Source organism: Salvia hispanica, chromosome 2 (assembly GCF_023119035.1).
Source record: "Salvia hispanica cultivar TCC Black 2014 chromosome 2, UniMelb_Shisp_WGS_1.0, whole genome shotgun sequence".
In the NCBI taxonomy this organism is placed as follows: Eukaryota; Viridiplantae; Streptophyta; class Magnoliopsida; order Lamiales; family Lamiaceae; genus Salvia; species Salvia hispanica.
Window position 1 is genome coordinate 37,038,063 of NC_062966.1, and position 27,905 is coordinate 37,065,967.

General features: G+C 37.9%; 6 protein-coding genes and 1 long non-coding RNA gene across 9 annotated transcripts; 4 read left to right on the plus strand and 3 right to left on the minus strand.

Annotated features, from left to right (window-relative positions):
- Positions 1 to 358: 358 nt before the first annotated feature.
- On the minus strand, positions 359 to 7,205 carry LOC125207431. Of its 3 annotated transcripts, XR_007173972.1 has the most exons (16): positions 6,756 to 7,205; positions 5,519 to 5,915; positions 5,249 to 5,426; positions 5,000 to 5,139; positions 3,700 to 4,879; positions 3,505 to 3,605; positions 3,047 to 3,191; positions 2,876 to 2,944; positions 2,733 to 2,778; positions 2,293 to 2,660; positions 2,010 to 2,089; positions 1,778 to 1,913; positions 1,378 to 1,570; positions 1,180 to 1,262; positions 598 to 799; positions 359 to 521 (listed from the first exon to the last, which is right to left on the minus strand). XR_007173972.1 is itself a non-coding variant. In XM_048106769.1 (15 exons), the coding sequence occupies exons 1-15, from the start codon at positions 6,865 to 6,867 to the stop codon at positions 671 to 673; spliced, it is 3,330 nt and encodes a 1,109-aa protein (XP_047962726.1). In that variant the 5' UTR covers positions 6,868 to 7,205; the 3' UTR covers positions 359 to 670. The 3 variants fall into 3 exon arrangements, 2 of the variants coding, with proteins under 2 accessions (XP_047962726.1, XP_047962725.1); XM_048106769.1 differs by having other exon boundaries at positions 359 to 799; positions 3,047 to 3,164; XM_048106768.1 differs by having other exon boundaries at positions 359 to 799.
- A 1,650-nt stretch (positions 7,206 to 8,855) lies between these two features.
- On the plus strand, positions 8,856 to 10,743 carry LOC125204764 (stage V sporulation protein K-like). The gene is made up of 4 exons (XM_048103491.1): positions 8,856 to 9,016; positions 9,117 to 9,288; positions 9,891 to 9,985; positions 10,070 to 10,743. The coding sequence occupies exons 1-4, from the start codon at positions 8,972 to 8,974 to the stop codon at positions 10,571 to 10,573; spliced, it is 816 nt and encodes a 271-aa protein (XP_047959448.1). The 5' UTR covers positions 8,856 to 8,971; the 3' UTR covers positions 10,574 to 10,743.
- A 4,476-nt stretch (positions 10,744 to 15,219) lies between these two features.
- Positions 15,220 to 16,093, plus strand: LOC125203191 (sulfite exporter TauE/SafE family protein 3-like; the record flags this gene model as incomplete). Its single annotated transcript, XM_048101498.1, has 4 exons — positions 15,220 to 15,323; positions 15,429 to 15,681; positions 15,769 to 15,928; positions 16,050 to 16,093. Coding segments are annotated over exons 2-4 (420 nt in total), but the record flags the coding sequence as incomplete, so codon positions are not given.
- On the plus strand, positions 16,094 to 16,566 carry LOC125203192. The gene is made up of 2 exons (XR_007173308.1): positions 16,094 to 16,253; positions 16,332 to 16,566. It is a non-coding gene; the product is annotated as an uncharacterized LOC125203192 (long non-coding RNA).
- Positions 16,567 to 16,589: 23 nt separating this feature from the next.
- Positions 16,590 to 19,289, minus strand: LOC125206914 (protein disulfide isomerase-like 1-6). Its single transcript, XM_048106128.1, has 9 exons — positions 18,599 to 19,289; positions 18,195 to 18,324; positions 17,824 to 17,989; positions 17,521 to 17,639; positions 17,274 to 17,354; positions 17,103 to 17,192; positions 16,956 to 17,027; positions 16,804 to 16,872; positions 16,590 to 16,691 (listed from the first exon to the last, which is right to left on the minus strand). Exons 1-9 carry the CDS (start codon positions 19,108 to 19,110, stop codon positions 16,590 to 16,592), a joined length of 1,341 nt encoding a protein of 446 aa, XP_047962085.1. The 5' UTR covers positions 19,111 to 19,289.
- A 1,847-nt stretch (positions 19,290 to 21,136) lies between these two features.
- On the plus strand, positions 21,137 to 25,691 carry LOC125207720 (ABC transporter C family member 8-like). Its single transcript, XM_048107186.1, is given in 13 exon segments — positions 21,137 to 22,528; positions 22,609 to 22,929; positions 23,000 to 23,086; positions 23,154 to 23,753; positions 23,846 to 23,947; positions 23,949 to 24,010; positions 24,097 to 24,377; positions 24,450 to 24,499; positions 24,554 to 24,664; positions 24,726 to 25,031; positions 25,093 to 25,156; positions 25,243 to 25,482; positions 25,567 to 25,691. Coding segments are annotated over 13 exon segments (3,717 nt in total). The 3' UTR covers positions 25,668 to 25,691.
- A 14-nt stretch (positions 25,692 to 25,705) lies between these two features.
- LOC125207721 lies at positions 25,706 to 27,839 on the minus strand. Its single transcript, XM_048107187.1, has 3 exons — positions 27,104 to 27,839; positions 26,321 to 26,506; positions 25,706 to 26,182 (listed from the first exon to the last, which is right to left on the minus strand). The coding sequence occupies exons 1-3, from the start codon at positions 27,569 to 27,571 to the stop codon at positions 25,901 to 25,903; spliced, it is 936 nt and encodes a 311-aa protein (XP_047963144.1). The 5' UTR covers positions 27,572 to 27,839; the 3' UTR covers positions 25,706 to 25,900.
- Positions 27,840 to 27,905: the final 66 nt, after the last annotated feature.

Genomic DNA, 27,905 nt, shown 5'->3' on the forward strand with positions numbered 1-27,905 from the left:
TAGGTTGTGCTTTTCTTATTGAATACAGTTGAATCCCCAGATATCACAATTTTGCTTTCATCATTGGTTCCTGTTAGGACTTAGATACTAGCTTTTTTTGTTCTTGCAAAAGCTAGTAGATCTGTTATTTGGGTTGTGTTGTACTTGTACATCTATAATTTGGGGTTATGTTTATCGTTTAATGATATGGCTGCAATCAGACAAATTCTTCAAGAATAAAATATGGCATACAATAATGTTTTGGAGGAATGTTGCATAGGAATTTTCCGGGAAATTGATCAGTGATCAAAGTTGTATTCTTTTAGTTCCTTGTTGAACAACGGCGTACAATATTATCACAGTATATAACATAAATGTATAGAGAAACTTTATGAAAGCAAACAAAATATACATGAGATATTCACAAAAATAATAAATTTGAAGTACATACACCCACCAACGAGGAGTGCCAAAATTCCAATTACTGAGCCCACTATTTTGCACTCTACTCCAGTCTCCAGCCTTTGGAATGCACAAACTGGCTGCAAAAATATGGTATTTGGGAGTATTTTATATTCAATGGTGTATGAAACTAAAGATGTCGCTGTACACACTTACTCTGACAATCTCAGGCAAAAATTCACTCTTTTCATTATCACACTTCTTTAATCACTCGATCTTTATCCTAGCTCTATGTGGGTTTGCCGAACTTCTCTTTGTCTTGATCCAATTCTCGGAAAACATGATCAAGTTCCGGAAATGAAGATAAAAGCAGGAGCTCGAGAAGATCAAAAGCTAGCTGCTTCATAAAAACAGATGACTGCAAGCACAGTGACATTGGTCTGTCAATTATGATTCTAGAGGATTGAGTACAGCAAGAACAAATCAAATAATGACATCACTTGCTTATTCCTTTTCAAGTGTTAGTGCGATAAATGTGTAACCAAACCATTAACGACAGCTACATAAGTTTCAGATAGAAGGTGCAAAGGCCACATGAAATGTATGGAAACACAGATTATTTATAAGAAAGTGCCACACATACAATGGGTATAGTAAGCTGCATGATGAAATGCAGTTGAAGTGCAGTCATGATGCAAGAAGGATAATCTGTACTATTATGAAACCTAAAGTACTGTTGTCAGTTTGTATATGGATGCTATGAAATATAAAGTGCAGACATGATGCAAGAAGGATAACCTGAATGAAATAGTAGAGATCTTTTGCACATTGCTCATATTCCTTATGTCCAACAAGGCCTACAATAGCTGCTGGAGCCTTGTCTGCAGGAAAAGACTCAACTCATTACTGTCTCCAAGAATGGTTGGTGAATAACTTTCACTCAATTCCATATGACTATAAATGAGATAAAGATTAGAATGGACAGTTAAGTATTACCAATCATCAATTCATAAACAAATTTGGCTCGCTGTTCAGCTTCCAGTTGTTGTATTTCCTCCAGAGTCAGGGTATCCCCCTGTTTAGGTGAAGAATAAGGAGCGGGAGATTGGGCTCCGGAGGATGGGCTATCAGGAGGAGGTCGCTGCCTCCGAGGGTGCTTAGTTATGAATATCCCATCAGGCCATAGTATCTAGTTATAGCAGTTGCAAATGATAATATTATAATCCAATATTTCTTGGAGAAATAGGTCAGAGCAAACACATGCATCATCAGAGAAGTGAGACCACACGATTCTCCAAAATACTGAGTACTCATCAAGATTTAAAGCTCAAACTTTCTTGTAAGAATATAGGGAAGCCCATGGTACTAGTAAAATTGAATTGAGATTCCAAATTACCTGCTCCAATCGCCTGATTCCAGAAGCAACCACTGATCCCCTACGAAGATGCTGTATTTTCTCAATCAACCAATCATCAAAAGCATCACCCATTCCCAATTGTAGAAGTTGTTTAGCTACCCAGAAAGCTTTTCTTCTGTAAGCACGACCATAATGCACAATTAAAGGATAGCCACGAGAGAGCTTCACAAGCCTTATATTGACTTGTCCATATTTATACAACATTCAGTACCTGATCCATCCGCCGTCTTTAAGTTGTAAAATGACATCAACCAAATCAAATACAGGAACATTTAGATTTGGCGGCACCCACTGTTAGAAACAGGGAAGGGTAAAAACAAAATACGATTTTCAGCAAGAAAAATGAAGAAGCCAAATTATATTAAAATTAGTGAATATAGATTGGTTTGAATTTAAGATCTCAATCATTTTGCACCACCATATCAATCAGAAGCCACAATTCTGAAATTTAAATCCGATAAAGAAATAGGCCAAGAAAGAAAATAGAAAATGACCTCACTGGGAAGCATTGGATCAGTGGAATTATCAGCAGCAAGAGAATGTGATTTTTGATGGTCTCTATCCATGGTCCTTTCTGATTTACTGGATCGTTTTAAGTTCTTTTGCTCTGAGATTTCTGAGCCATTACTTGACTGATCAAAAGCCTTCTTGAATTCCTTTTCAGGCTTTTTTGGTGAAGATGAAACTTGACCATTTCCTTTCAACCCTGATCCATCAGTAGCTTGGTCACCCTTGATTCGAGAAGTAGAATCTTGATTTCCATGACTGAAAGTTTCTTTTTTGGATGATAACTGGTCATATACAGGCCCCACATTATCCCTGTAGTCCTTGATCTTTGGGCGTACTGTTTCATCAAGGTCAACTGAAGCAATACCAGTTCAAAACTATTAAAAGGTCATCAAGATGAAAGGAACTTTGTCATTCAGATATTCACCTGAGAGAGTATCAAGTATGGACAATGAATCTGAAAATATATACATCTGCAGATCACGACAGAAAGCAAAGTGAGCCTAGTTAGCAACATGCTATCATGAGGTTTCTCACAAGTTGTAAAAATATAAGTCTCATATTTTAAACCTGAGAATCAACACTAAGAAAATCCCAAACTTCAATCGAACACGAAATAGTTGGAAACTGCAGAAGTTTCTGCAAAACAGTTGGAAAGAGAGAAAGAGAGACATGTAAACGAAAGTAAAATGCAAAATTATAAAGCACATAGAAAATATATGAATTTAAGTAAAGTAGGACCTTAAGATACTGGTCGAGCAATTTGCATCGCTCTTGAATGACAAACACATCTAAGCCAGTTGAGAGGAAATGCTTTGGTGGCAAATGGAGATTATATTCAGGAAACTCTTTCAGACGCCTATGTAATTCCACAAAGTGTTGATATCTGTCAGCATCAGAAATAACGTTAGCATTAGAAAATTAACCTTACTATGTGGCATTACTGTATTTTGAACTCACCATCTCCAATATAAACCATATCTCCTCAAACAGGAAGATCTTTACCCAACCACCACCCACAACCTCTTATTTTGAATGTCATACAGAAAAAAATTACATCAACTACTCAACTATTAAGGATGAACCCATACATTATGAAGCCAAATTACCCAAACACGAGAAAAAATAAAAAACAACTATAAAACAAACATTTTGCAAGAACCAAAATATAACAGATGGTCTAGAGGATATCAGGCTACCTTCTTTTGATAGACCAACTGTGACAGTTCATATCTGTAACAGAAATGCAATAAACAGCAAAGGTTTTGGATCCACTCTTTACAATATTGGCACCCAATATCTGCAAAGTAAATGACTACTTAGCATCTTCACGCATAGAACATGCAATCAAGAATAATTAAATACCAAAAAATAGCACACTTTGATTGCAGTACCTCACATCTTAATTTAAAATAGGAATCAGCAATTAGAGAAGTTTTTGCCGAATTAGCTGCCAGACTTTGACTTTCAGGTAAAGAAGCATAGGACATAGATGATGAAGTTGTAGCTCCACTATTTATTCTACCCGATAGCTCTGCCTCAGAGTCCTCGCTCGAGTCTCCAGGTTTGCCAGTCACTTTGTAGTGGTTCAACACATCCTGCCCTTCTCCTAATAAATAACTTGTTCGTTCCACCTCTTGCCAGACTTGCCCATTATGAGTACTAGATCGAGATCTTTTCTTTGCAGACTTTGTTCTATGTGGTGTGGAACGAAGTTGTCTGTTCTTAGTTTTTGTGCTCTTGTGTCTGTCAAAAGTTTCAAGAGGATGATGAATGTGGCTGAAATTCCTTTTATTTTTACCATCCCAAACTTTAACACCTGGAGAGTCAAGACCCATAACATTGTTCATATCATCATCCTCAGTATAACTACTGCTCCAGGATTCATCCTCATCAGAAGGCACACTTTCAAGATCTGCCTCTTCGCATAAGGATTCAGCATTGCCATCCTCCAGCTTTCTATGAAATCCAGAGTCCAAAAAATCTTTCCCCATAGAATTTACTTTTGTGTCCGTCTCCTTTTTCTTCTGCTCTGGAAGACCATTTGTTTGCATCACTGCATCAGATACCCCCACTGCATAGTTCCTCTGTGCAGGATCAGCCAATGTATCTGTATCTTCCTTCCTTCTGTAGTCTCTTCCCTTTGTCCACATATTTTCAAAATGTTCTGGAGCCAGGGCCTGAGTTTTTCTTTGAGAAAACACGTCTAGGGCATTAGCCCATTCTCCCCCCGAGAGTTCTCTTCGAAGACCTCTCTCGTCACCATTATGAGTGTCTGGTAAAGAATTCCAAGAGCGAGTTGATCCTGTATCCATGTCAAGCAATGGATCCTTAGGAAGAAGTTCTCTGTTCATGGCATCTGATTCATGACTATTGACCTCTTTGTTTTTTTCACCCTTCTTCAATTGGACCAGTTCAACACCATTGGCAGAAGGATCTGCTATTTGTGAGCTAAGATCAGATGGAATCCTTACAGGTTCATTTATTCTAGACTCTGGTATTATGTTTGCCACCACACTTCCTTTTTCAACTTTTCTAGAAATGACAAAAGACTCAATTCTCTCATTAACAAACCTGCCATCAAATTATTGACACAGCACAAAGATGCCAAATTAGGCTGACCATTTAAAACAGAAACAGTGCATGTTTAACATAGGGGGGGTGTTAAGAAATTAAAATGAACAGTGTGCTTACCTGGGATTAGCAAGATTCAGAACTGGTCTTATTACAACACAAGCAAGGAGTTCTCTGATTATATAGCGGAACAAAGAGCACCCCAGATCCTCTGGCTTGAACGTAAGTACAATAAGGCCATCCATAACATGCTGAAGAACCTGTTTACTCCAAAATTAATAAAAAAAAACATTGTCAGGTAGGGGAAGCAAGCAACTATTTTCTGATTGTTGTTGCTAATCTGCAAGGAATATGCCAAAAGCGTGCAACCTTATGCTCAGCTTCAGCAGAAAATAAAATGGGATGCAGTTTGTTCTCAGCAGCCAGAAGAGACTTCAATTCTATATCTCGCTCTTCAGTGGTCAAGAACCTTGATTGACGTCTCTCAATCTTTGTTTTTGTTGCACGAAAGAGCTCCAACCTACGACATACGATTTTGATAATATCCCTGCAAGATGCAAGCAAATACTTGTCTAAAATGTCATTCAAACACTACATCAACGAGAATAAATTGGTTAGGAAAATATTGGAGAACTGTACCTGGTTAAAAGATCAATTAAATTAATATTTCTCATGCGATTTGAAATTACTCCAAGCACGCCATTCATTATCAATATGATCTCTTCTGGACCCTGTCTATCTGGTGTTATGCGTGAATACCACAGATCTGTCACCCACTCAGAGACAATATGTCTAGTGAATTGGTCAATTGCATCTTCAACAATAGGAGAGTTCACATCATGCTTCCAGTCGGACCTTTCAGTCTCAACTCTGAGGCCCTCAAGCAGATTTTTATTAGAATAATTGTTTGCTGATGTTTGTTTGCTCTTGTAAGTTGCAGATTTCCTCCGTGTATCAATATCCAATAATAGATAGCGAAGTGTGATAATTAGCAAGAGAGCAGCAGGCAAGTTGACTAGAACTGAAGAACTTGTTACTGCAATAGGAAAAAGAATTAATTGCTAAACACTGGACAGGAAATTAGAATCTTGCAAGTGTCATGAAAAAAGATCAAAGAAAATTATCATTGTGACAAAAAAATCTAGTTCTCACTTGGTGCTGTTCTTCAAAATGTTACTTACGCCTTTCACAATAATGGAACATGTATAGCTCCAAATAAAAACTCCAATTTCATTTTCATCTTTATTTTGTCCTATAAAGGCGCATCTTATGTGCTAATAATCATGTAAAATGATATGTGGTAATAAATTTGGAAACTTGTCATCATTGACAAGGTTGTCGAGGAACTTATCACTCTGATTGAAACACTCTAATCCTTACTTTCTGCTGTCCATAGACGTGATAAACGCATGCAATGAGAAAGATATAGAACCAATCAATGTGAACAATTTTTCTTCACAATCTCGAGCCAAAACCAGTACCATTTGAGCACTCATTCTCAAATTTAACTAGCAGCTACAAAATAATCAACAAATTTATGTAAAAGCATAATGTTCTCATTATAAAGCTGAGATATTGCTTCAATGTAACTTCAGTTCCTGTCACGAATCCCCAAATCTCAAACTATTACAGCTTCATCTCCAACTATTTAAACAGAGTAATCACCAATTTCGTTATCTTAAATCAACAAATCTGGTTGAGGAAAATAGAAAACTAAAAGCATAAATCCTATCAAGAGTCACAAAATAACCACACAGAACTCTCCTATAAACAGTCAAATAACATGAGAGTGATAGCAAATAAGTTACTCTGACAAAGAGAAAATAAGAAGGGGATGAACAATCACAATCATAAATTCATAATGACAATCACTTACATGACATGAGGTAAGACAATCCAACAACGCTTACGATCAGAAAAACAGTCCGCTTCTTAGCTTCCTCGGCTAGGTCGCGAACACTCGCGCTTTTCACCTCGCTGCTGCTCATTTTGCCAACTCCAATCCTCGGTTACTTCCACTTTTCAAACCTCAAACACTCGCCTAAAATGCGATCAACATAAACCACAAAAATCAACGATTCAATGCAATCGGATTCTCCAACATTCTACACGCGATCACTCCAGCAAATCACTCAAAAATAATCTCAGATCGAGGAATTGGATGCGAGCACGGCGCGCCATTTCGTAATGAATCCACTCCAAGCTCGCATACCATTAGGTTTTCACTGTGTGACGACTGCTGCGACTATGCGCTCTCTCACTTTCTCAACAACAGTATTTACAACGGAGAATATGCTATGAATCCCCAAATCCGGCGGTAAGTTTGTTTTTGGGGGTTTAATCAATCTAATCAACTCTCCACGTTTGGATTAGAATTTGTTACGAGGTTATTCGATTCGAGGATAGTACGATTTTACCCCTGACCAATCAGTTATCTAATGTTTGAATTTCACCTCATATTTTTTGGTTTTATATGAAGCTTTGAATAATTCGATTCAGTATTCCATTTCGGATCGTCCCACATAATTTGTCCCACTTCATTTTTACCATTTTTGGTAGTGGACTCTATATTCCACTAACTCATTCATACTCACATTTTATTATAAAACTAATCTTTAAAAGTAGGACCCACATTCCACTAACTTTTTCGACTCACTTTCCACTTAAAACACGTGTCGGGTCAAAGTGTCCCAAATTATCTGGGACGGAGGGAGTTAACTTTTTCGACTCACTTTCCATTACATTTCTTAAAACCCATGCCGGGTCAAAGTGTCCCAAATTATCTGAGACGGAGGGAGTATTTGTTAGAAAGAAATCAGGATCTTCAAAAAAAGGAAGGAAAATCAGAGAATTGATCTTAACTTCGAATATCTTCCCTAATTCTAGATTATTCACCATTCTCTAGCCTACATAAGGCTTGTAAATTCTCCCTAAAAAATACAACTCCAACAAATTAAAATTATGGATCCATTTATCAATGTTCATTAATATCTATAGTTTTATTTTGCGTTTCTAGGGGTGGAGAAAATAAAGTTATAAAATAGTACAAGTAAAATAGAGGGAGTGAGTTTCTAATTTTATAAATAAGTACTTCATCCATCCCACAAAAGATGTCATATTTGTGGGACGTTACGAGATTTTAGGAGGTTTTGTTTTATGTGTTAAATGGAGAGAGAGAAAATAATTTTTACATTCATGTGAGAGAGAAATTTTTCCAAAAGGGAAAATGTGACAATTGTTGTGGGACAAACTAAAAAGGAAAGTGTGACATCTTTTGTGGGACGGAGGGAGCATGAGACAAAAGGAGTAGTAAAAATTATTTTGAGATGGTCTTTGATTTCGATACTCCCACATTTCTCTGTAAAATATTTCTCATTACAAACTACGTGAGTTTTAAGTATAATTAGTAGAAAATGAAAAAAATATATTGAAATAGTGTTAGTTCAAAGTTACACTCATATCATTACTGATTTTTTAAGTTATATGGTAATGTGTTGTGAAAAAAATTATGGGCCTTGGGATATAAATTGTAAATAAGAAAAGGTGTGTAGCTAATATGTTGTGAAAAAGTTTAAAGAAAATAAATGAATTAATTTTGGTAAGATGGCAAAAAACATTAAAAAGGACAAAGAAAAGTAGGCATATGGAGTAGTAATTTATCTAAATAAGAGTATCCGCAATATAGTGAGTTTGTCATGTCCACATGAGACGAGATATAGAAGAGATACGTTATGAATAGGTAGACGTTATTGGTGTAGTTTAGAGTCGAATTTAAGGTTGAATACTTTTTATGCTATTTTTAAGTGTTGTTAGTACTTTTCTATATCTTGGGTATATAATCATTATATTTATCGATGATTTTGATGAACACTTCAAGAATATTTTTATGCTTTTGTACATTGTGGTGTTGGATTGAATGACATGACACCCTTAACTTTTTCATTAGCGATTAAAAGTTCAATTAACAATATTATTCATAATTAATAGCGAAATTAAAATTATACTCCGCGTGTCGTCTTTGCGATTCGATATTTCGCCCAAAATTCTGACATTCAAAAACCCTGCAACGAAATTCCAACACCGGGAAAAAAAATGTCGGTTATCAACTGTGAAACCTTCTACGAAGACGAACCCACGGTAACTTGATTTTGATCTCCCCTCCTCTTTCCTACATTTAATTTCACAAGTAATTTTGGATGACAATCAAATAATTCTTCGTGTTTTTCTATGCCATCAGCTGGATGAAGTCAAACGTGAAATTTCTAGTATTGTGGGACTGCCGGAGATCAAGAGGCAGTTGGAATCAATTGTGGATAAAATTACTGATGCGGAGAAGGACGCCGCCGATGGAATTAGGGTTATACCTCCAAAGCCCTTTCACATGGTGTTCGTCGGCAGGAATGGAACAGGTACGCCTCCTGAATCGTAATCACTCGCAGGAATTAGGGCTATTTCCGAGTTTAACTGTCATGCTTCATGATTCTTTCAATGTAGTGGCTGTTGACTTGATTAATTCAAGTTTCATGTGCCTTGTTATATGGGGGAAATTTGTGAAATGTATGTAGGAATTCCATCTTGGACTCAAGTTTCTCATTGCCTTAGTTAAAAAGACAACAATTTTATTGAAATTGGGCAAAAATGAAAAGGTCTTATGGATGAACTTTGTTGATCAAGCAATGTGAAAATATTAGCCAGCAACAGTGTTGCCTAGCTGTTAAGATAAGGCTCAAGAAGTTTATGTGGGAAAAGAGCAGCTAGGAGATTGCTGCGAAGGCGGGAAACGGCTTCACTCTTTATTGCAAATGGGATATAATGTAGTCTTCTGTGGAACTAATTTGCTTGGTGTGTATAAATGGAAAATACTACTGTCATTACTCATTAGACTATTCGACATTCCACAATGCTCTGTATAACCGTAACATAATTGATTTCTCAAGAGTTCATGTTTGTTTCATAGCTTTCTATGACTATTTACTGCTCTTAATGCAACCTTTTATGCGTACGTTAACAGGCAAGTCCACAGTGGCTAGAATAATTGGCAAACTATTTTACTTGGCCGGAGCTCTGGCTTCATACACTGTGACTGAAATGCAAGGAAATCAAAAGGTTAAGAACTGTTTCATTTAGCATAATGCAATAGTTTAATTTCCTTAAGCCGCACAGCATAATAGAGCATTGTGACATGACCAGATGAAAGATGCAGAGGGTGGCGTGCTGCTCGTGAACATAGATGAGGAAGATCTCATTAATTCCGATACACAGGAGGAGCTCATAGCTGCGATGGACGCAGGAGACTCATCAGTTGTGTTAGCCGGGAATTACATTGCCTTGAACCAATACATGAAGTGCAACCTCAATTTGTACAAAAGGTTCTCAGCGAGGCTTCAATTCGACGACTTGACTTGCGAAGATCTTGCCATGATTCTTGAGAGGAAGGCAAGCATTAAAGAGGAGAATGATTTGTTATGTGGCTTTGAGCTGGATAGCTCTTGCAGCACCGACAGTATCGCTCGGACGATAGCTGAGCTTACGCCTCGAAACCTACGTAGCTTGCTGAATGCACATTTGCTGGATCAGATGCTGATTGAGGCGAAGAAAGTGGCCATGCCAGGAGAGAAAATCATATCATTGGGGGACCTGGCGATGGGTATACAGAATGGGGCAGATGTCTACAAGAAGTTGCTAAATTTGTGATAATTAGGGATTTTGTGATTATGAAGAAATTGATAATTAGTTGTTGTCATATTACTTCGTAGTCATTAGTTATTAATTACTTCACCATTTGTAAGATAACCCAACTTTTGATGTGCTAATGCCAGCCATTTTAATGGCATTGGTATTTCTTTTGTCCGACTATTTCTTCACATATTTTGGTTCCTTTACATCATAGTAGTAATTTATTTTGTACTGTTTTGGTAGGTATTTTTTAAAACCATGATTTTGTTCCTTTACAATTTACTCCCTCCGTCACAATAAGAGTCACTCTTTATCATTTTGTCCGTCCCACAATAAGAGTCACACTTCATTTTTACCATAAATAAGTAGGTCGCACATTCCACTTACTCACTTCACTCACATTTTATTATAAAATTAATATAAAAAAGTGAGTCTCATAGTCAACTAACTTTTTCAACTCACTATTTTTTACATTTCTTAAAATCCGTGTCCACAATAAGAGTGACTCCTATTGTGGGATGGAGGGGAGTACATCATATCCGCAATACTTTTTTTTTTGTTTGACCACAGTTGGATTTCAACCCGTGACCTCAAGGTCATCACAACTCCAAGCTGCCAACTGCGCTACGATCCGTTGGCCAACAATACTTCTTAACTACTCATTGAATTGGATTTAAGTGCAACACTTGTACCCTAGAGTTGTACCCTAGAATTGTCAGCCCAAGTTATTTTCAGCCCATCATGAGATTTAACATCGTTTTCTAAATGTTAGTTCGAAGAGGACGTCATTAAATAATTTTGAATCATTTTGCAACAAGAGTTACTTTCGTTTTAAAGAAACTCTCCCACATATTCCATTAATTAAGTCACAAACTTTGATCGAATTTGCCTTATTTCAACGTAGATCCGCCATTAAACAAGTACTCATGGAAATACTAGAAAATTTATTAGGGCATATAAAATTGATAAATAACTAATAGTAGTACTAAGTGGAGTAAATAAGAAAGCTATTGTCTTTAGATCGAGATTGTTATATATTTTCCTTGTAAGAATGCGTTGGCGCAGTCACATTATTTTCAATCACTGATCTAAGTTTGAGTCGTGCATAAGTTATGGTGATTTGTAAACATGCAATTAATTGATCGCATGAATAAAATATGACAACAATTAATTTATTTTGGTTAGGTCATTATTCTTCGTCATTTATTACCATTGTTTTTCCACATTTTCACCATACCTAACGTTCTCATTACCCTTTCATCTCCCACAATTTTAGTATTACTTCATATCTTAATAAGCCTGAAACTTCCGGGAAATAACATTTGAATTGAAATGACGACCATCCATTTATTTTAATTTTTATGTTTAATAAAAGTAATTGGATTAAATGAATAAAACTTACCGTAAAATATCTATACATCAATATAGGGTCAGGTTATAGGTTAGGTTGATAATTTTTCTTAAATTAATAACTGACAACTATGTCAACAACTTATGTTATAAATGTCAACACGAAGACAAAATAGTTGATATATATCAACTACATTTAGTTGGCATACAAAATGTTTTCGTGTTCACGTCTATAATGTAAGTTGTTGACATAATTGTTAGTTATCAATAAAAGAAACTTATCAAAACGTATGTTAACTACATTTAGTTAACATACAAATATCTTCGTGTTCACATCTAACATAAATTGTTGACATAGTTGTTAGTTATCAGTTAAAGAAAATTATCAACTGATTATCTCTATCAATATATTGTACATCGCATAATCAATAACGTATATATGTTGCCGACAGATCATGAGAATGTCCTTATACTCTACTTCTCTTTCAATTTTTGTATAAAAAATAATTTTGTAATGAGAAATATCGACCTCCTTAGATATTTTTTATGGAGATAGATCAAATATGTGTCATATTGGTTGTTACATTGACTTTCGTGTTGGAAGTAGTATGGAGTATTAAATAAGGTTAGTTGTTAAAAAAAAAAAAAAAAACACGATTTTATTAGAGTAAATGTTATAACTGGTCCTAAATATATGTCCATTTTAAACGGTTTTAATTCGATTTTGACCGATTTTAATGATTTTAATAGTCCCATTCAGATTAGAACCATTTAAAAACTAATCAAAATCAGATTAAAATTGTTTAAAAATTGACGGAATTATTAGTACTAAAACTGGTCCTAAATATATGTCCATTTTAAACAGTTTTAATCCAATTTTGACCGATTTGATAGTTTTAATAGTCTCATTCAGGTTAAAATCGGATTAAAATCGTTTAAAAATTGACAGAATTATTATTGTAGGACCAATTGTAATCCGAGTTGGAATATTCAGGATGAAAAATTCAAAAGATAAAATATATGGCCAAAATCATAAAATGCACATATGTTAGTTTTGGATTTACCTATTATATCAATTAAATAGATAGATTCTCTAAAACTAAATTTAATAATATTAATGGGCTAAAAAGACTACCAAAATCGCGCAAATGTAATCTTCACCGGAACTCAACGCCGTCGCCGTAATCCGAAGCCGTTAGATCACGCAATTCAAGATTCAACGGCGGAGATGACTCCTCCGCGGCCGTCCCGTCGCGATTGCGAAGGGCGCTTTGGTTTGTGGTGGGGGTTGGGAGGCGGAGGGAGGTGGCGACGCGGAGAGAATTACGGTTGTGGTGGTGGAGCCCACTCCCACGCTTACGTGGACGGATTGCGACACGCTGGGGTTGGATGGAGAATATGCGGAAACGAGAGGGGCAGATTAGGAAATATCGACGTGGCGGTAGCGTATAGGTTAGGACAAACGTAAACTGTGTTTAGGAGAAGATTATGCGTGGGAGTCATGCAGTTTACGTTAATGATGTACGTAATTACATTTGACAATTGTAGTAATCGTCCAATTAAATAATAATTTCATTACGTTTATTGTTACTGTGAGTATAAAAGTAGGCAATTCAGCTTTCTTTCTTTTGTGGGATTTGCAATTTAAAAAGTAGATGGTTGATTTTGACACTTGATATAGTATTATATGATTAATTTTTATTGGTGGTAGATTGTTAGATTATGTTATATACTATATTCAAATGATGAGAAGCTTCTTGAACATGACTAATTGATTAACCAAATCAATAAGTTCTTGTATATAATTAGTTGGACTTGACTTGTGATTTAGAATATTGTCGAACTCAACTTATAATATAGATTAGAAATTTAGAATATATGAAGTGTCAAAGTTAATGAAGCGATATTAATATTTGTGTATCACCACATGTATAATTGAAATGTTGACCAACTCATTCAGATTTTGTAAAGAATAGATAATTATGTTATAATTAAACTGAAATCGATATCAATGTACTATCAAATTGATGCTAATTAGTATTCTCTCTGTTTCATAAAAGTTGAGTCACTTCATTCTTTGCACTCGATTTGAAAAAATTATAATAAATAGTTAAAGTGGATTAATAATAAAGTAAATTTGAAAATAACGTAGAGCCTTTTATCTACGTTATTCTCAATTTTATTTTATTATTTATCCATTCTAACTATTTATTACAATTTTTTCAAAACGAGTTAAAAAATGAAACGACTCAACTTTCATGAGACTATATAATATAACTGAATTTAGATTAATCATAAAAAATCAAAATCATACGTGGAGTAGTTGGCAAAATATATTAATCATGATCATCATGCATTATTCATGCCAAATGAAGAAAAAAAAAAGTACAGTGTGAACAAATTAAGGCATATCTTTATAGAACAAATCTAGATTAAAATATCAGTGTTCAAAGTATTATAAAAAATTAATAATTCGGGGCATTATATTTGGATAATTTTGTTATCAATAGTTTAGAATGTGATTATATTAATTACAATTTTCTTTAAAATGAAAATGACCACTCGAGTAGTATTTTATTTTGTGATGTAGGAGGCGCGATGCAATTACATTGGTATGGAGCTTTTGTATCATTGAATTTATTGTGGGTCAAATGGGACTTTAATAATGTTTTTAATTATTTCTTAGAAAATTCAATAGTTATAAATATAATCCTCCAAAAAGTAAAAAAATTAATAATATGGGCCTAGTGAGATTATGGATTTGCCAACTCGTCCTCTTGCACTTTATTCATGCTTTTTATAACACTCATTATTTCCACTTTTTATGTTTCATGTTCTAATTAAATTTAATCATAATAATAATAATAATAATAACAACTGATTTAACTAACTAATAATAACTTTGATGATGTATAATTAAAGTAGCAAACGTTTAGTTTACCTATAGTTCTCAATTTATTTAATTTCATAACAAAAATGAAGGAATAGTTAACTAACTAATATAAGTAAATTCCCCTATCAAAATACTCCTACTATAAAGAGAAAAGTAATGATAGCAAGTACAACTACTAAGCTGTCTCATGGTCATGAATCATGAATGCTCTGAGCCACAAAAATTAATACTCCTACTACTATAAAGTTGGAGCACCATAATTAAATTCAATTCTCTCATATTAAGCTTGAGCCACCGAGCCGGAGACAAACTACATTTAAAGGTATGTTTTTTAGCTTATTCGTTTGAATTGCAGCATTGAAAAGTAAAGAGGGGGAAACATGTTGGCATAATTGCATGCCACTTCTGTTTTCTTGTGTAGTAGTAGAAATAAAGATAGAATCTTTCTGAGGCTTTGATTCTCACCACCCAAATTAACAAGAAAATTTTTTCACTCAAAGTTGCTGAGCTTCTTCACTCTGATAGGTCAACTCCCTACATCTTTCCTTGCCCTGAATTTTGATGTTTGTTTGTGTTTTTAGTTGATTTTGGAACATGGGTTTCAGGGAACATTCTTGATCTTTTTTGCAGGGTGAAGAAACAAGTAGGGTTTTGTTTGGAGGAATTCATGGCTGGGATAAGAGCAGAATGTGAAAAGGGTTTGACAGGAAAAGCTCTGATTTTGATTGCTTTACTAGCTTTAGCTTGTGGGATTGTTTCAGCTCAGGAGAATCTTGAGCAAGTGACTACTGAAGGAAATGGTGCCTCTGAATCTGATTATTTCACAAGAATTACCAGTTTCTTGAAGCAAAGTAGAGGCTTGCAAGCAAGACCTGTTTGGCCTGTTAGTTTTTTAATTATTTAGCAATTTTGTTTATGAAATTTCACTATTTAGTGCTGTGAAATTTGATGAAAGGGTTGTAATTTGTAGGATATGGAGTTTGGATGGAGAATAGTTGCTGGTACTGTGGTTGGATTCTTTGGTGCTGCTCTTGCTAGTGTTGGAGGTGTTGGTGGAGGTGGAATTTTCGTTCCGATGCTGGTGTTGATAGTCGGGTTCGACCCGAAAACATCAACTGCTATATCAAAGTGTAAGATTCAGTGCTAGACATGGACTAGTTTACACATGTGTATATATGGCTGAGAATGTGCTCATTGATGTAGGATTTTAACCCGTTTGTTTTTTAAGCGTTGTGTCGTTTTCTTGATCAGGTATGATAACCGGTGCTGCACTTGCTACCGTCTATTACAACATCCTTTCGGTTTTTCTTGCAGCCCTTTATTTTGTTGCAGTGGCTACCTTTGCTGCATTGGTGGGGCTCCACGTGGTCAGAAAGCTCGTTAAAATACTTGGTAGGGCGTCGTTGATCATCTTCATCCTCGCCTTCACCATCTTTGTGAGCGCGATTTCACTAGGTATGCTCATTTTCTATCGTGTTTCGTTGCCAAGAACGAGGAGAGCAATGCAAGTTTATGCTACTCTGTTTTGTACAGGTTGGGTTGGAATTGAAAACATCATCGGAAGCGAAGACCGTGGGCATGACTTGTGGTTTTACAACTTTTGTGAATACGACAACAAGCCTTAGTTGCTGCCTCAATTTCATGTACAGACTTTTGTACTAAACTTTTGTCTTGTTTTTCGCCGTTGTAAGAAGCTATATTTAAGTACTTGATGACATAAGTACTAAAATCAAGAGTTAATGTATGTCCAACTACCCTCTTGTTATCATTGGACTTGTTACAAACTAAATTTTATAGATATAAATAACAAACCTCCAAAACAATGTTTGCTGGATTGTTAATGACCAACTCATCAAATGTCTTTCCCACCACAGTCAGAACGCTGGCGTTTTTCTGCAGAAAATTCAAGCCGTGTTACTAACGTTGTTAAAGAAAACTGAAAATACCTGAATTAAGCAATTTGGCAAAGTAAAAGGTAAGTAACTTTCAACCGACAGGAACTCACATTATCAGGAATTGTTTGTGACTTATAGTATGGCTTCAACGTCCCTTGCACGAGGCCAGTGCAGAATTCCTGCAACGCCAATACATATAATGATCGAACGAGAAAACACATGATAGTTGAAAATCAAAACTAAGACAGAAGAAAATCATTACTTCAATATTTCTTGATGTTATGTCAGATTCTAGCAGATACTTGGAGTTGCTGTTGTAGTCAAAAGAAACAACCTGGAGTACAAAAGAAGTACAATTTCAACCGGGAATTGTACAAGAAGGAGACACAATAATTTGTAGAGACTTTACCACTGCATCCTCCGAGTCTTCTAGACCAAATAAAGTTAGGAAGGGCTTCGCGAGGTTTTCCTCTCTAATATCTACAGCTACAAACATCATCTGCAATATCACAAGAACCTTTTACGAGATATGGTGTGGCCAAAAGAAAGACTAAAAGTAGAAGCCCGCAGCTTGGTCGACCTGTGACTTGAACTTCTTCGCAATTTCTTGCAATGGCTTAAGAAGCTTCTGCAAGTCGTCATCCTCAGCAAAGACATACACCTAGTCGAACGCAAGGGAGATTAAAAAATTGCACTTTTAACGGTATCCAAAAGTTATATTTGCCATGATTGTACAAACACACACACTTGTAAAATACATTTTTACAAACAGGAAAAATAAAAAACAAAAACCGGAGAAAAATGTCTGCAATTGATGGAAGAGCAACCTGTAGCTTGTTTGTGCTGGAATACACTTTAGCAGAGTTGAGCTCAGTCATTACAGTAACCAACGGGAATCTGTTGTTCTCCAAAAAAAGCAAGATTTCATTGGAACTGAAGTGCCCATCTGTAAACCAAACAAATCACCTCTTTAGTCAAAATAATACTATTTGAATAACAACATTGCTAAAACCATAGAGCTAAAGAATTTATGCACAAATAACAAGTAAAATTCCCATCGCAATCATTTGTATACTGATCACATTTTAGAAATGAAGCTGCGAGAAACCATCTTCCCTAAATGAACTTACCAAACGATGTGTAATGCTCTGGTTCACTTTTCACAAGACCAAAGAAAGGCTTAGTTGGCGTGCCAACAGGGTATAATACTTTGGCTACCTCAACGCTGCTCGTTTCTATGAATTGAACTTCATTGTCAGCAGCAGCAGCTTTCACGAATTCTCCATAATCAGGTCCCTGAATATATTATGTACGATTTAGTAAGTTTGCACCAACTTGGACTAGGAAATGACAAGCGCAGGTCAGTATTTCTGGAAGTTATAATCTCTTTCTCAATGTGTCGGACATAGATATCAACTGTACGGAATCCATTGCAAACGTGACTGAAGATATAACAAACGAACGATATAATGAAATAATCACGCTCTTAACACCCACACACCTCAAATTTGTCGAACAGCCCAACTGCATAAGTGGAGTGATGCTTCAGGAATTCATTCGCATCAGCCACTGAGCTTATTTCAATGACAGGTGCCCCCGTCTTCTTCCTCGTCCACAACACAATTTCTTCCCTTTTCACAAAATGTCACCAAGAGAGAGCTACATCAAACACATATCTACAAATGACTACACCAATGCAAATGAACTCATCACAGATCATCCTCTTCTCAACCAAGAATCTTGACTGGAACCACAAAACTTCATAACAAATCACACACAATGCAATAACATAACATAAACTAGTTCCAAAATCACAATGATTTATAGCAATGCAATAATCTATGATCCCAAATATCAAACTCCACCACTTACACCTTCAATCAATCAAAAATTCGAAACGCTTACGATGAAAATCCACCGGTGTAAGGCCGAGAGGTGCCATTGACAAACAGCAACAGAGTTGGGAACCCTTTAATCTCAATGCTCGAAGCCGCCTTCGAGTACCTATCGCCGTCAATCTTGGCCAGCAAAACCCTACTCCCTAAACCCTTGAGCACATTCGCCGCCTCAGCAAACCTCGGCATCAATTCAGCACTTCTGCCGCACCACGGCGCGTACCCCAAAACCAACACATACTCATTCCCCTCAATTGCCCTCTTCGCGCTGTCGGCGTTGAGCTCAAGCACTACTCTCTGAGCTCTGCTCAGCACCTCCGATTTCTTCCCAGTTTCAAAATTCGCAGCTGCGGGCTCCGAATTTGCTCCGTTTTCTTGCTCGTCGTCTATTGCGATGAGTTCATCGATGTCTCCCAGATCATCAGCGTCTTCGATTTCTGAAAAAACTGCTGCGGAGGTGAGGAGGAGGAGTAGAATTGCGGGGAGAAGAAGGGTTCTTGAGCTAAACTTGAGGTGGTACATGGTGATTTGGAGGTTAATTTACTAGATTTTTGAAGTAAAGATTGAAACTTTTTAGTGTGTGAGATCTGTTGTTTGGATCGTTTGCATAGTTGGAAGGAAAATGGTGGTGGGGGTGTATGAAATTAATGCAGCAACGTGCTCAAATGCAGAGGATTATAAAACACTGATTTTTCTTAAACCAGCCGCATATCACGGCGACGGCGACGGCGTCTCTAACAAAATTTCATTTTTTCAAAATGAAATTGAAGTCTTTTTTCTTTTCCTTTGTTTATTACTTCCTCGGATCATCCCACATAATTTGTTCCCACTTCACTTTTATCATTTTTGGTAGTGGACCTCATATTCCACTGATTCATTCATACTCATATTTTATTATAAAACTAATACTTTAAAAAGTAGGACTCACATCCCACCAACTTTTTGAACCCACTTTCCATTAGATTTCTTAAAACCCGTGTGCTGAGTCAAAGTGTCTCAAATTATCTGGGACAGAGGGAGTATTTTTTCTTTTTTTTGATAAAGAAAGTAGGCTAAGCCTTAAAAGAAAGTAAATCAACGACAATAAGAAATGCCTAACCTATCATGAAGGAGCTAAATATTAAGACCTGATGGTGGTTGATCCAAAATATGCACCCCACGAGCAAAGCTATAGGCATGGTGCGATAAGAAGACTGCCGCAAAATTCCCCTCGCGATGCACATGGTGGCGCGCACCACTGCAAAAGTAAACATACTCCCTCCAAAAGAAACATTTGAAACGACGTGAATTTCAATGCACAAAATAGAAAAGAGCGATAATTATTATGGGATCGAGGGAGTATATACTGGTTAGTACTAGTACTACATAAAATGATCAAATACTAAAATTGATTTATTAAAAAGTTTCATGTACCGTTCCTTGCATTCCTTGCGAATATTCCAAAATAAAGAAAAGGATTGTTGGCTCTAAATATAGCAAATTCTACTTAATTCATGACTTAAATATAAATTTAATAATGTTGTATGACAATACACCAATTTTCGATTTGTAATGATTTTCGTAACACAAAACTAATGAAGTATCGTGGCGTGGTGACGTCTCTCGTTGTACAAAATATAGGTATATGATTTTTAGAAATGAAAATAAATAAATAAATAAATGTTATAGCTTGATATACCAACTTTTAAAAGAATATCTAACACTTTATATTGTAGTAGTAATAGATTCAGTCCAGAAAAAGAAATAATATGGAGTATAATAAATAATGCTGTTCATATGCTATATACATCTTCCATTTTTGCCAGACAAGAGATTTCAGATTTCTATTACCTGAAATTTGATCAAATGTGGAGGGTTTTTGTTTTTCATTTTAAATGTGGAGGTTGGATTCCCTTCATGTCTTCATCCGAATCCTTCTGTAATAAAATTCAGAAATCTTTTTTTTTTCAATAATTTTTTGAAAGGTTGTTCATCATTCAAATGCATTTTACGTGGATTGACAATCCTCTTCAAATTCTCATTCGAAATCCTAAAGTTTTGATCATGCAGTTTAAATTAAGTGGATAATAGAAATTAATTTATCACTCTCAAAGAAATAAACATACCTTAATTTGTCTACTATACATATAAAACCAGCCCTTTATGTTCTTTCTTGCTTCTCTAAACTATTCAATTTGGTTGGTTGAAATAATTTTTTTATTTTTATGAAATAATTAATCCATCACTTCAATCTTTGCTACTGTCTTTTATGTGTTTGTGGGTGATAATTTATGATATGATGATTGTATGTATAGCTGATTGTTAGTATAATACTTGTATATGAAAATATACTAAATGTATTCTTATCAAAGGTGAAAATTTTAGTAATCATTGGAGCTTCAAGATTGATTGCTAATGTTAATTTCTTCTATTGATTTCAGTAACACTGCACCATATATAGATTCAAGAAGCTGCATTGCACCTTAGCTTGCAGATTGATTGCTCTGAGGATTCTTCATGAAATTGTATCTCAGCCAGTGTTGGACAGCAGCTTCACTGAATCTCCCTAATGTTTCAAAGGTTGGAGAAGGACCGTGCGGTTTTAGACGAAGCCTCATTATTAAGTAAACTCTGGTTTTCTTGGATAGATCCATTGCTCTCCTTAGGTAACTCGAAGCCTCTAAACGTTGACGATATTCCTCCCCTTGGATCCGAAGATGAAGCCCTTTTGGCATACAAGAATTTCAATGAAGCATGGAATTCACTCATGGAAGAAAAGGGCTCTAAAAGCACCAATTTCTTCGCCTTGCGTGCCATCACAAGAGTATATTGGAAAAACATGGCGCTGGCTGGGATGTGCGCGTTGCTCAGAACAGTTTCTGTAGTGGCTACACCGTTACTGCTCTATGCTTTTGTCAGCTACTCGAATCTTGAGAGGAAGAGTCTGAGCAAGGGTGTTTTCCTGGTGGGATTGTTGATCTCTTTTAAGGTTGTCGAATCTCTTTCATATCGGCAGTTCTACTTCTACTCCAAGAGAATTGGGATGAGGATGAGGTCTGCTTTGATGGTGGCAATCTACCTTAAGCAGCTCAGGCTCTCTAACATAGGGAGGCGGAGGCACTCGACTGGGGAGATAGCTAACTACATCGCTATTGATGCTTATCGTCTGGGAGAATTCGTGGTGCAGCTCCACCTTGGCTGGACTTGTATAGTCCAGCTTTTGCTAGCCATTGCTGTCGTCTCCTCTGTTGTGGGCTTCGGTGTGCTTCCTGGTCTAGTGCCTTTTGTCGTCTGTGGCCTTCTCAACGTGCCGTTTGCAAGGATGTTGCAGAGGTTTCAGACCAAGTTCATGGCTGCTCAAGACAAGAGGCTGAGATCATTCTCTGAGATCCTCTACAACATGAAGATCATCAAGCTGCAGGCGTGGGAGGAGAATTTCAAGAACATGGTCCAGTCTTTTAGGCAGACCGAGTTCAAATGGCTGTCTGAATATCACTACAAGAAGACTTATAGCACTGTCTTGTATTGGATGTCTCCGACAGTTGTGTCGTCTGTCATTTTCTTCGGGTGCGTGGTGTTTGAGAGCGCACCTCTGGATGCTGGCACGGTCTTCACGGTCATGGCTGCGCTCAGGACCATGGCTGAGCCCGTGAGGCTGATACCGGACACTCTCTCCTCCTTGATCCAAGTTAAGGTATCGTTCAAGAGGATAGACGCGTTCATGCTTGAAGACGAGCTCAAACAAGAAGACACAAAGATGCACGGGAAAGGAGATTCAGGCCTAATTTCTATAGAAGATGGTAGTTTTAGCTGGGATGGTGAGGCAAAATCACTGACTCTGTGTGACATCACTCTAAAAGCAAAGCCGGGGGAAAAGATCGCGATCTGTGGGCGCCTTGGAGCCGGGAAATCGTCACTTTTACATGCAGTTCTAGGCGAAATACCAAGAATATGTGGAAGTGTAAGAAGCTATCCTGCTTCTTCAAAGTTTGCTTGATGCCAAAAATTGAATATTTTTGTTTTGTTTTGTTTTTCTTGCAGGTGAGTGTTGTTGGTTCAGTGGCTTATGTACCTCAGGCTTGTTGGATCCAGAGTGGGACTATTCGCGAAAACATACTGTTTGGGAAGGCGATGGATAAAGCCAAATACGAAGAGTCCATTAGAGTGTGTGCTCTAGACAACGATTTTCAGAGTTTCGACTATGGAGATCTCACCGAGATAGGCCAAAGAGGGCTGAATCTGAGTGGGGGGCAGAAGCAGAGGGTTCAGCTTGCTCGAGCAGTGTACAACGATGCTGATATCTATCTCCTCGACGACCCTTTTAGTGCAGTAGATGCACAGACAGCTGCATCCCTCTTCAAAGTAAGAATGGTTATTTAGTTTAAGGAGCAATTTAGTAGTAGTAAAAAAAACTGAATCAATTTTACTGCAGGATTGTGTGATGACTGCACTAGCAAGGAAGACAGTGATTCTTGTGACTCATCAAGTGGAGTTTCTCACTACTGTTGACAACATTCTGGTAATGAACTTGAACAGTAATTGCTCGTTTTGTAACGACAGCATTGATGAGTTTTTTTGCTTCTAAGGTTGTGGAAGGAGGCCAAGTAATTCAATCAGGAGGCTTCGAGGCGCTCCTGATTGAAGGGACGACCTTCGAGCAGCTCGTGTTTGCTCACAGAAGTAGCATGGGATCATTTGATGACACGTCCAGTTCAAATCAACACGAGCATGATGTGGAACGTTTGAAGGGCGATAAGCCTTGCAGCAAACAGGAAAGTGAGGTGGAGATTGTGATAAAACCAACATTCCAGCTGACTGAGGAGGAGGAGAAAGAAGTTGGAGTGATAGGGTGGAAATCCATCTTAGATTACATCTTCGTCTCAAACGGATCAGTCTACGCTTGCTGTGCTGCGATATCTCAGTTTGGCTTCGTGGCAACGCAGGCTGCTGCAAGCTTCTGGCTGGCATTCTCAGTTCAAAACCCTCAGAAAAGTGGCCTCTTAGTGGTCAAAGTTTACTGTCTGATATCATCACTCAGTGTAGTTTTTGTGTATTTTAGGTCACTGTTTGCAGTCTGCTTAGGCCTCAAAGCCTCCGAATCCTTCTTCTCCGGTTTCATCAACTCCATCTTCAACGCTCCGATGCTCTTCTTCGACTCCACCCCAATCGGGAGGATACTTACGCGTGTATGTATGATTCTTTTCCCGGCTTCCTTTTTCGATTTTTCACATAGTTCTCAATCTTTTGAATCAGATTTTACTCATGCATTCTTGATCAGGCCTCATCAGATTTAAGTGTGCTAGATTTTGACATCCCATTAGCATTCCAATTAGTTATGGCTGGAATAGCTGAGCTCATAGCAACAGTAGTGATTATGGCCTCTGTCACATGGCAAGTCCTATTTGTGGGATTTTTTGCTATTGCATCCTCAAAATATATCCAAGTAAGATTTATATAACCTCAAACTTTTGCATCAGTACATTATTGTCTGAAAATTTCAGTTCTTGGATGTAAGGGATACTACCAAAGATCTGCAGGCGAGCTGATGAGGATAAACGGAACAACAAAAGCCCCCGTTATGAACTATGCGTCCGAGACAGCGCACGGAGTTACAACCATAAGAGCTTTCGGAGTTGCTGACATCTTCATCACGAACTACCTCAAACTTGTCGACACAAATGCAAAGGTCTCCCTTTGCTCAAGCGCGGCCTTGGAATGGCTCGTGTTGAGGACTGAGGCACTTCAAAACCTCACCTTGTTCACTTGTGCTGTTTTCTTACTATTGGTCCCAAACAACTACATTGCTCCAGGTAAGTTTCTGCTAACTCAACCTTTTCCAATCTTTTTATGCTAATTTGGACATTTTTTTTTTGCTGTTACAGGTCTTGTAGGACTATGTCTTTCCTATGCCTTCGCACTGACCAGCACGCAGGTGTTTCTCTCAAGATGGTACAGTAGCTTTGCCAACTACATCGTCTCCGTTGAGAGGATAAAACAATACATGCAGATACCTCCTCGGGCACCAGCTGTGATAGCAGATAACAGGCCTCCATCTTTGTGGCCTCGAAAGGGTAGAATCGATTTAATGGACTTGAAGGTAAGAAATGAACTACTATTGAAGAATGGTATCCAAAACTGACGTTTAACACTCTTTTTAGATACGGTATCGCCCTAATGCTCCTATAGTCCTCAAGGGGATTACCTGCACTTTCAAAGAAGGGAAGAGAGTGGGGGTGGTGGGCAGGACGGGGAGTGGGAAAACGACATTGATCAGTGCTTTGTTTCGTCTGGTTGAGCCTCACAGCGGGAAGATCCTCATAGACGAACTTGATATCTGCTCGATAGGGCTGAGGGATTTGAGGCTGAAGCTCAGCATTATACCTCAGGAGCCTACTCTGTTTAGGGGAAGTGTTAGGACAAATGTTGATCCATTAGGCCTTCATTCTGATGATGAGATATGGGAGGTAACATAAATCCATATTTAAGATGAAGTTTTTATCTTCATTGTTAATTCTTGATTTTCAGGCCCTTGAGAAATGTCAACTTAAGTCCACCGTCAGTAAACTGCCAGACTTGCTAGACTCTTCTGGTAAAAATACTAAATGTGGTAATAAAACAGATCAAGACAAACTACCTCCCCACTGCCAATATTAGTATTTCTTGGTTTTTGTGCAGTGAGTGATGAAGGGGAGAACTGGAGCATGGGGCAAAGGCAGCTCTTTTGCCTTGGAAGAGTGCTTCTTAGATGGAACAAGATCTTGGTTCTCGACGAGGCAACAGCCTCGATTGACTCCGCCACAGATGCCATTTTGCAGAAGATAATCAGAGAAGAGTTTGCTAACTGTACTGTCATAACTGTGGCACACAGGGTTCCGACTGTCGTAGACAGCGATATGGTGCTGGTCTTGTCGAATGGTGCGTTTTCCCTCATGTCGTGTGTGATGTGAAACACAAGATGTAATACGACGTTTTGTTGCATATTTATATGGTGTGTTGCAGGGGAATTGGTGGAGTATGACGAACCCTCAAAGCTTATGGAGATGAATTCTGCATTTTCCAACCTTGTTGCTGAATATTGGTCGAACTGCAAACAAGAATAACCAGTGCATTTGGTTGTTCAAGCTAATAGATCTTCTTCTATTGAAAAGTGACATCTTATTCAATTGAATTTCTTGGCATATTATACATGATACACAACTAATACCACAATCTTTCACATTCTTTACAGCTCTCAATGTTATTACCACAATCTTTCGAAATGGGAAGTTTCACATTTCCTAAGTTAAAACCCAAAAAAAGAATTTTGCTTCAAAATGTGGTTTCAGCAGCTACTTCAGCTGTAAGTGCAAGCATCCTTCTTGAACTTGATGGCCTTGTTGCTGGTCGAATCAATGATTAATGGGCACGAGACTCTTCTATGGTGCTTTGTCCTCACCAACTTCCCGACCACATCACCTCGTGTTCTTACTTCAAACTCCAACGTCAGTGGAACCTGGACAGCGCCGCCAGCTTTAACTTCTAGATTCGATGCAGCCCCGTATAAGGGGACTCGAGTTCCCTCTATGTGCACCACCACATTCTTGTGACTTTTCCGGTGTTGATAGTATTTCTTCAGCTGGGATTACACAATCAAACATACTCAAAGTAAGCACCTTTTAAACTGGTTTCTAGAAATATGATGCACATGCGATAAGAACTACTGCATACAAAAAAAACACGGAGAAGTAAAAAGGAGGGTGTCGTAGATGCCTACCTCCCCTGTTGCAACAACGACATCAGAGTAGATGAGATTGACCGGTGTTGCAGTAACATGAATGCCGTAGAATGTAGCAGGATTGTACACACTGATCCTCAAGGAACCATTCACATTTAGCATCTTTGTAGGAACTCCGGTGAAGTCTGCACCCGAGCCAATGTACATGTTGTTGACCGCCAAGCTCTGCACACAATATTCGAGTTTTAGAGTATTCAGCTACCCTTCTGAAGTCTTACACAGGATAAAGAGTCGAGATCATAAAAAAATCAATATCTTAGCTAAGCCAAGACCAATCATAAATGCAAGTTGCTTTCAGTCAACCTATCTTCAGCTTCAGTAGAAATGGTCACAAATTAAAAGCTCTACCAATCCACATCAAGAATTTATGCAACAATCAATTTGTCTTACACACATCTGCAACTGATCATCGGATAACCATATCTGTTTCTCCACAAATCATAAACTAGGCATGCTCTGCCTAATCAAATCACCATCACAAATGCAACAAGGTGTAACATCTGAGTTTTTCCTCATTCCCAAATATCCAGAGTGAAGCCTCAAAAAATTTCCCAATTAGTATATATTATAATAATACAAAATTCTCACTTTATGCCAAGATTAGGCAGAAACTATCAGATAACACCAAAACTCCAACCAGCATACTAAAAACACAAAAAACCCCCAAATTCCCAACTTCCCCAAATTTAACCTCAAAAGCAACACAACCAATTAATCAAACAAACACACACAAAACACTAAAATCAGTAAAAAAAATCTTACCTTGACAGCAACCTCAGCCTTGAACGGCCTCCCGGCGCCCCAGATGATCAAGCAGAAGACCGTAAACAGCACAACGAACCCCAACAGCGCCAGCAAAATCTGGCAGCGCCGCGTGTAGGCCTTATCATCGTCGAACTCGTCGTAATTCCCCTCCTCCACGATCACATCGCACTCGGGCCACCCCTTGTCGTTGCGCTTGCTGCGGCCGCCCTTCCGCCCCGACGACGACCGGAAAATCCCGGAGAACCGGCTGGCGGAGGAGTTGCGCGAGTGGCGGCCGAAGGAGGGGTGCGAGGGGGACTCCATGGGGCTGTTGAAATTGGGCGTCGCGTGCATGGACGACGACTTGTCCCCATCGTGCGAGTCCCGCGACGGGCTCTGCACGTAGTACACCGGCCTCTTCGGCGACCTCGACGGCGACGACGGCGCCAAGCTCGTCACATCGGATTCCGATTTCGCGTGCTGCATTTCTCAATTTCCCCCTTTCCGAAGTCAATTGATGGACTCTGTTTCAGCTCCAAACCCTAATCATGTAAAAAAAGCTCAATTTGCTTCGATTAAACTGCGGAATTAGGAATTTGACGACTGAGAGGGAGCAATTGAAGAAAGCGCATAATCCGATGCGAAGAAATTGAAGAAATTGGAAATTCAGAGGTTGGAAAAAGCAGAGTTAGTGCGTGTAGTGTGTGTGGAAATGTGCATGGGAGTAAGCAAGCAGAGGTGGAAAGTGAAGAGTGAGTTTGTGTGGTGATGAAAGCTTTGTAGCGGAAAGAGATTCACAACTGACTCCGAGGCTGGCTCC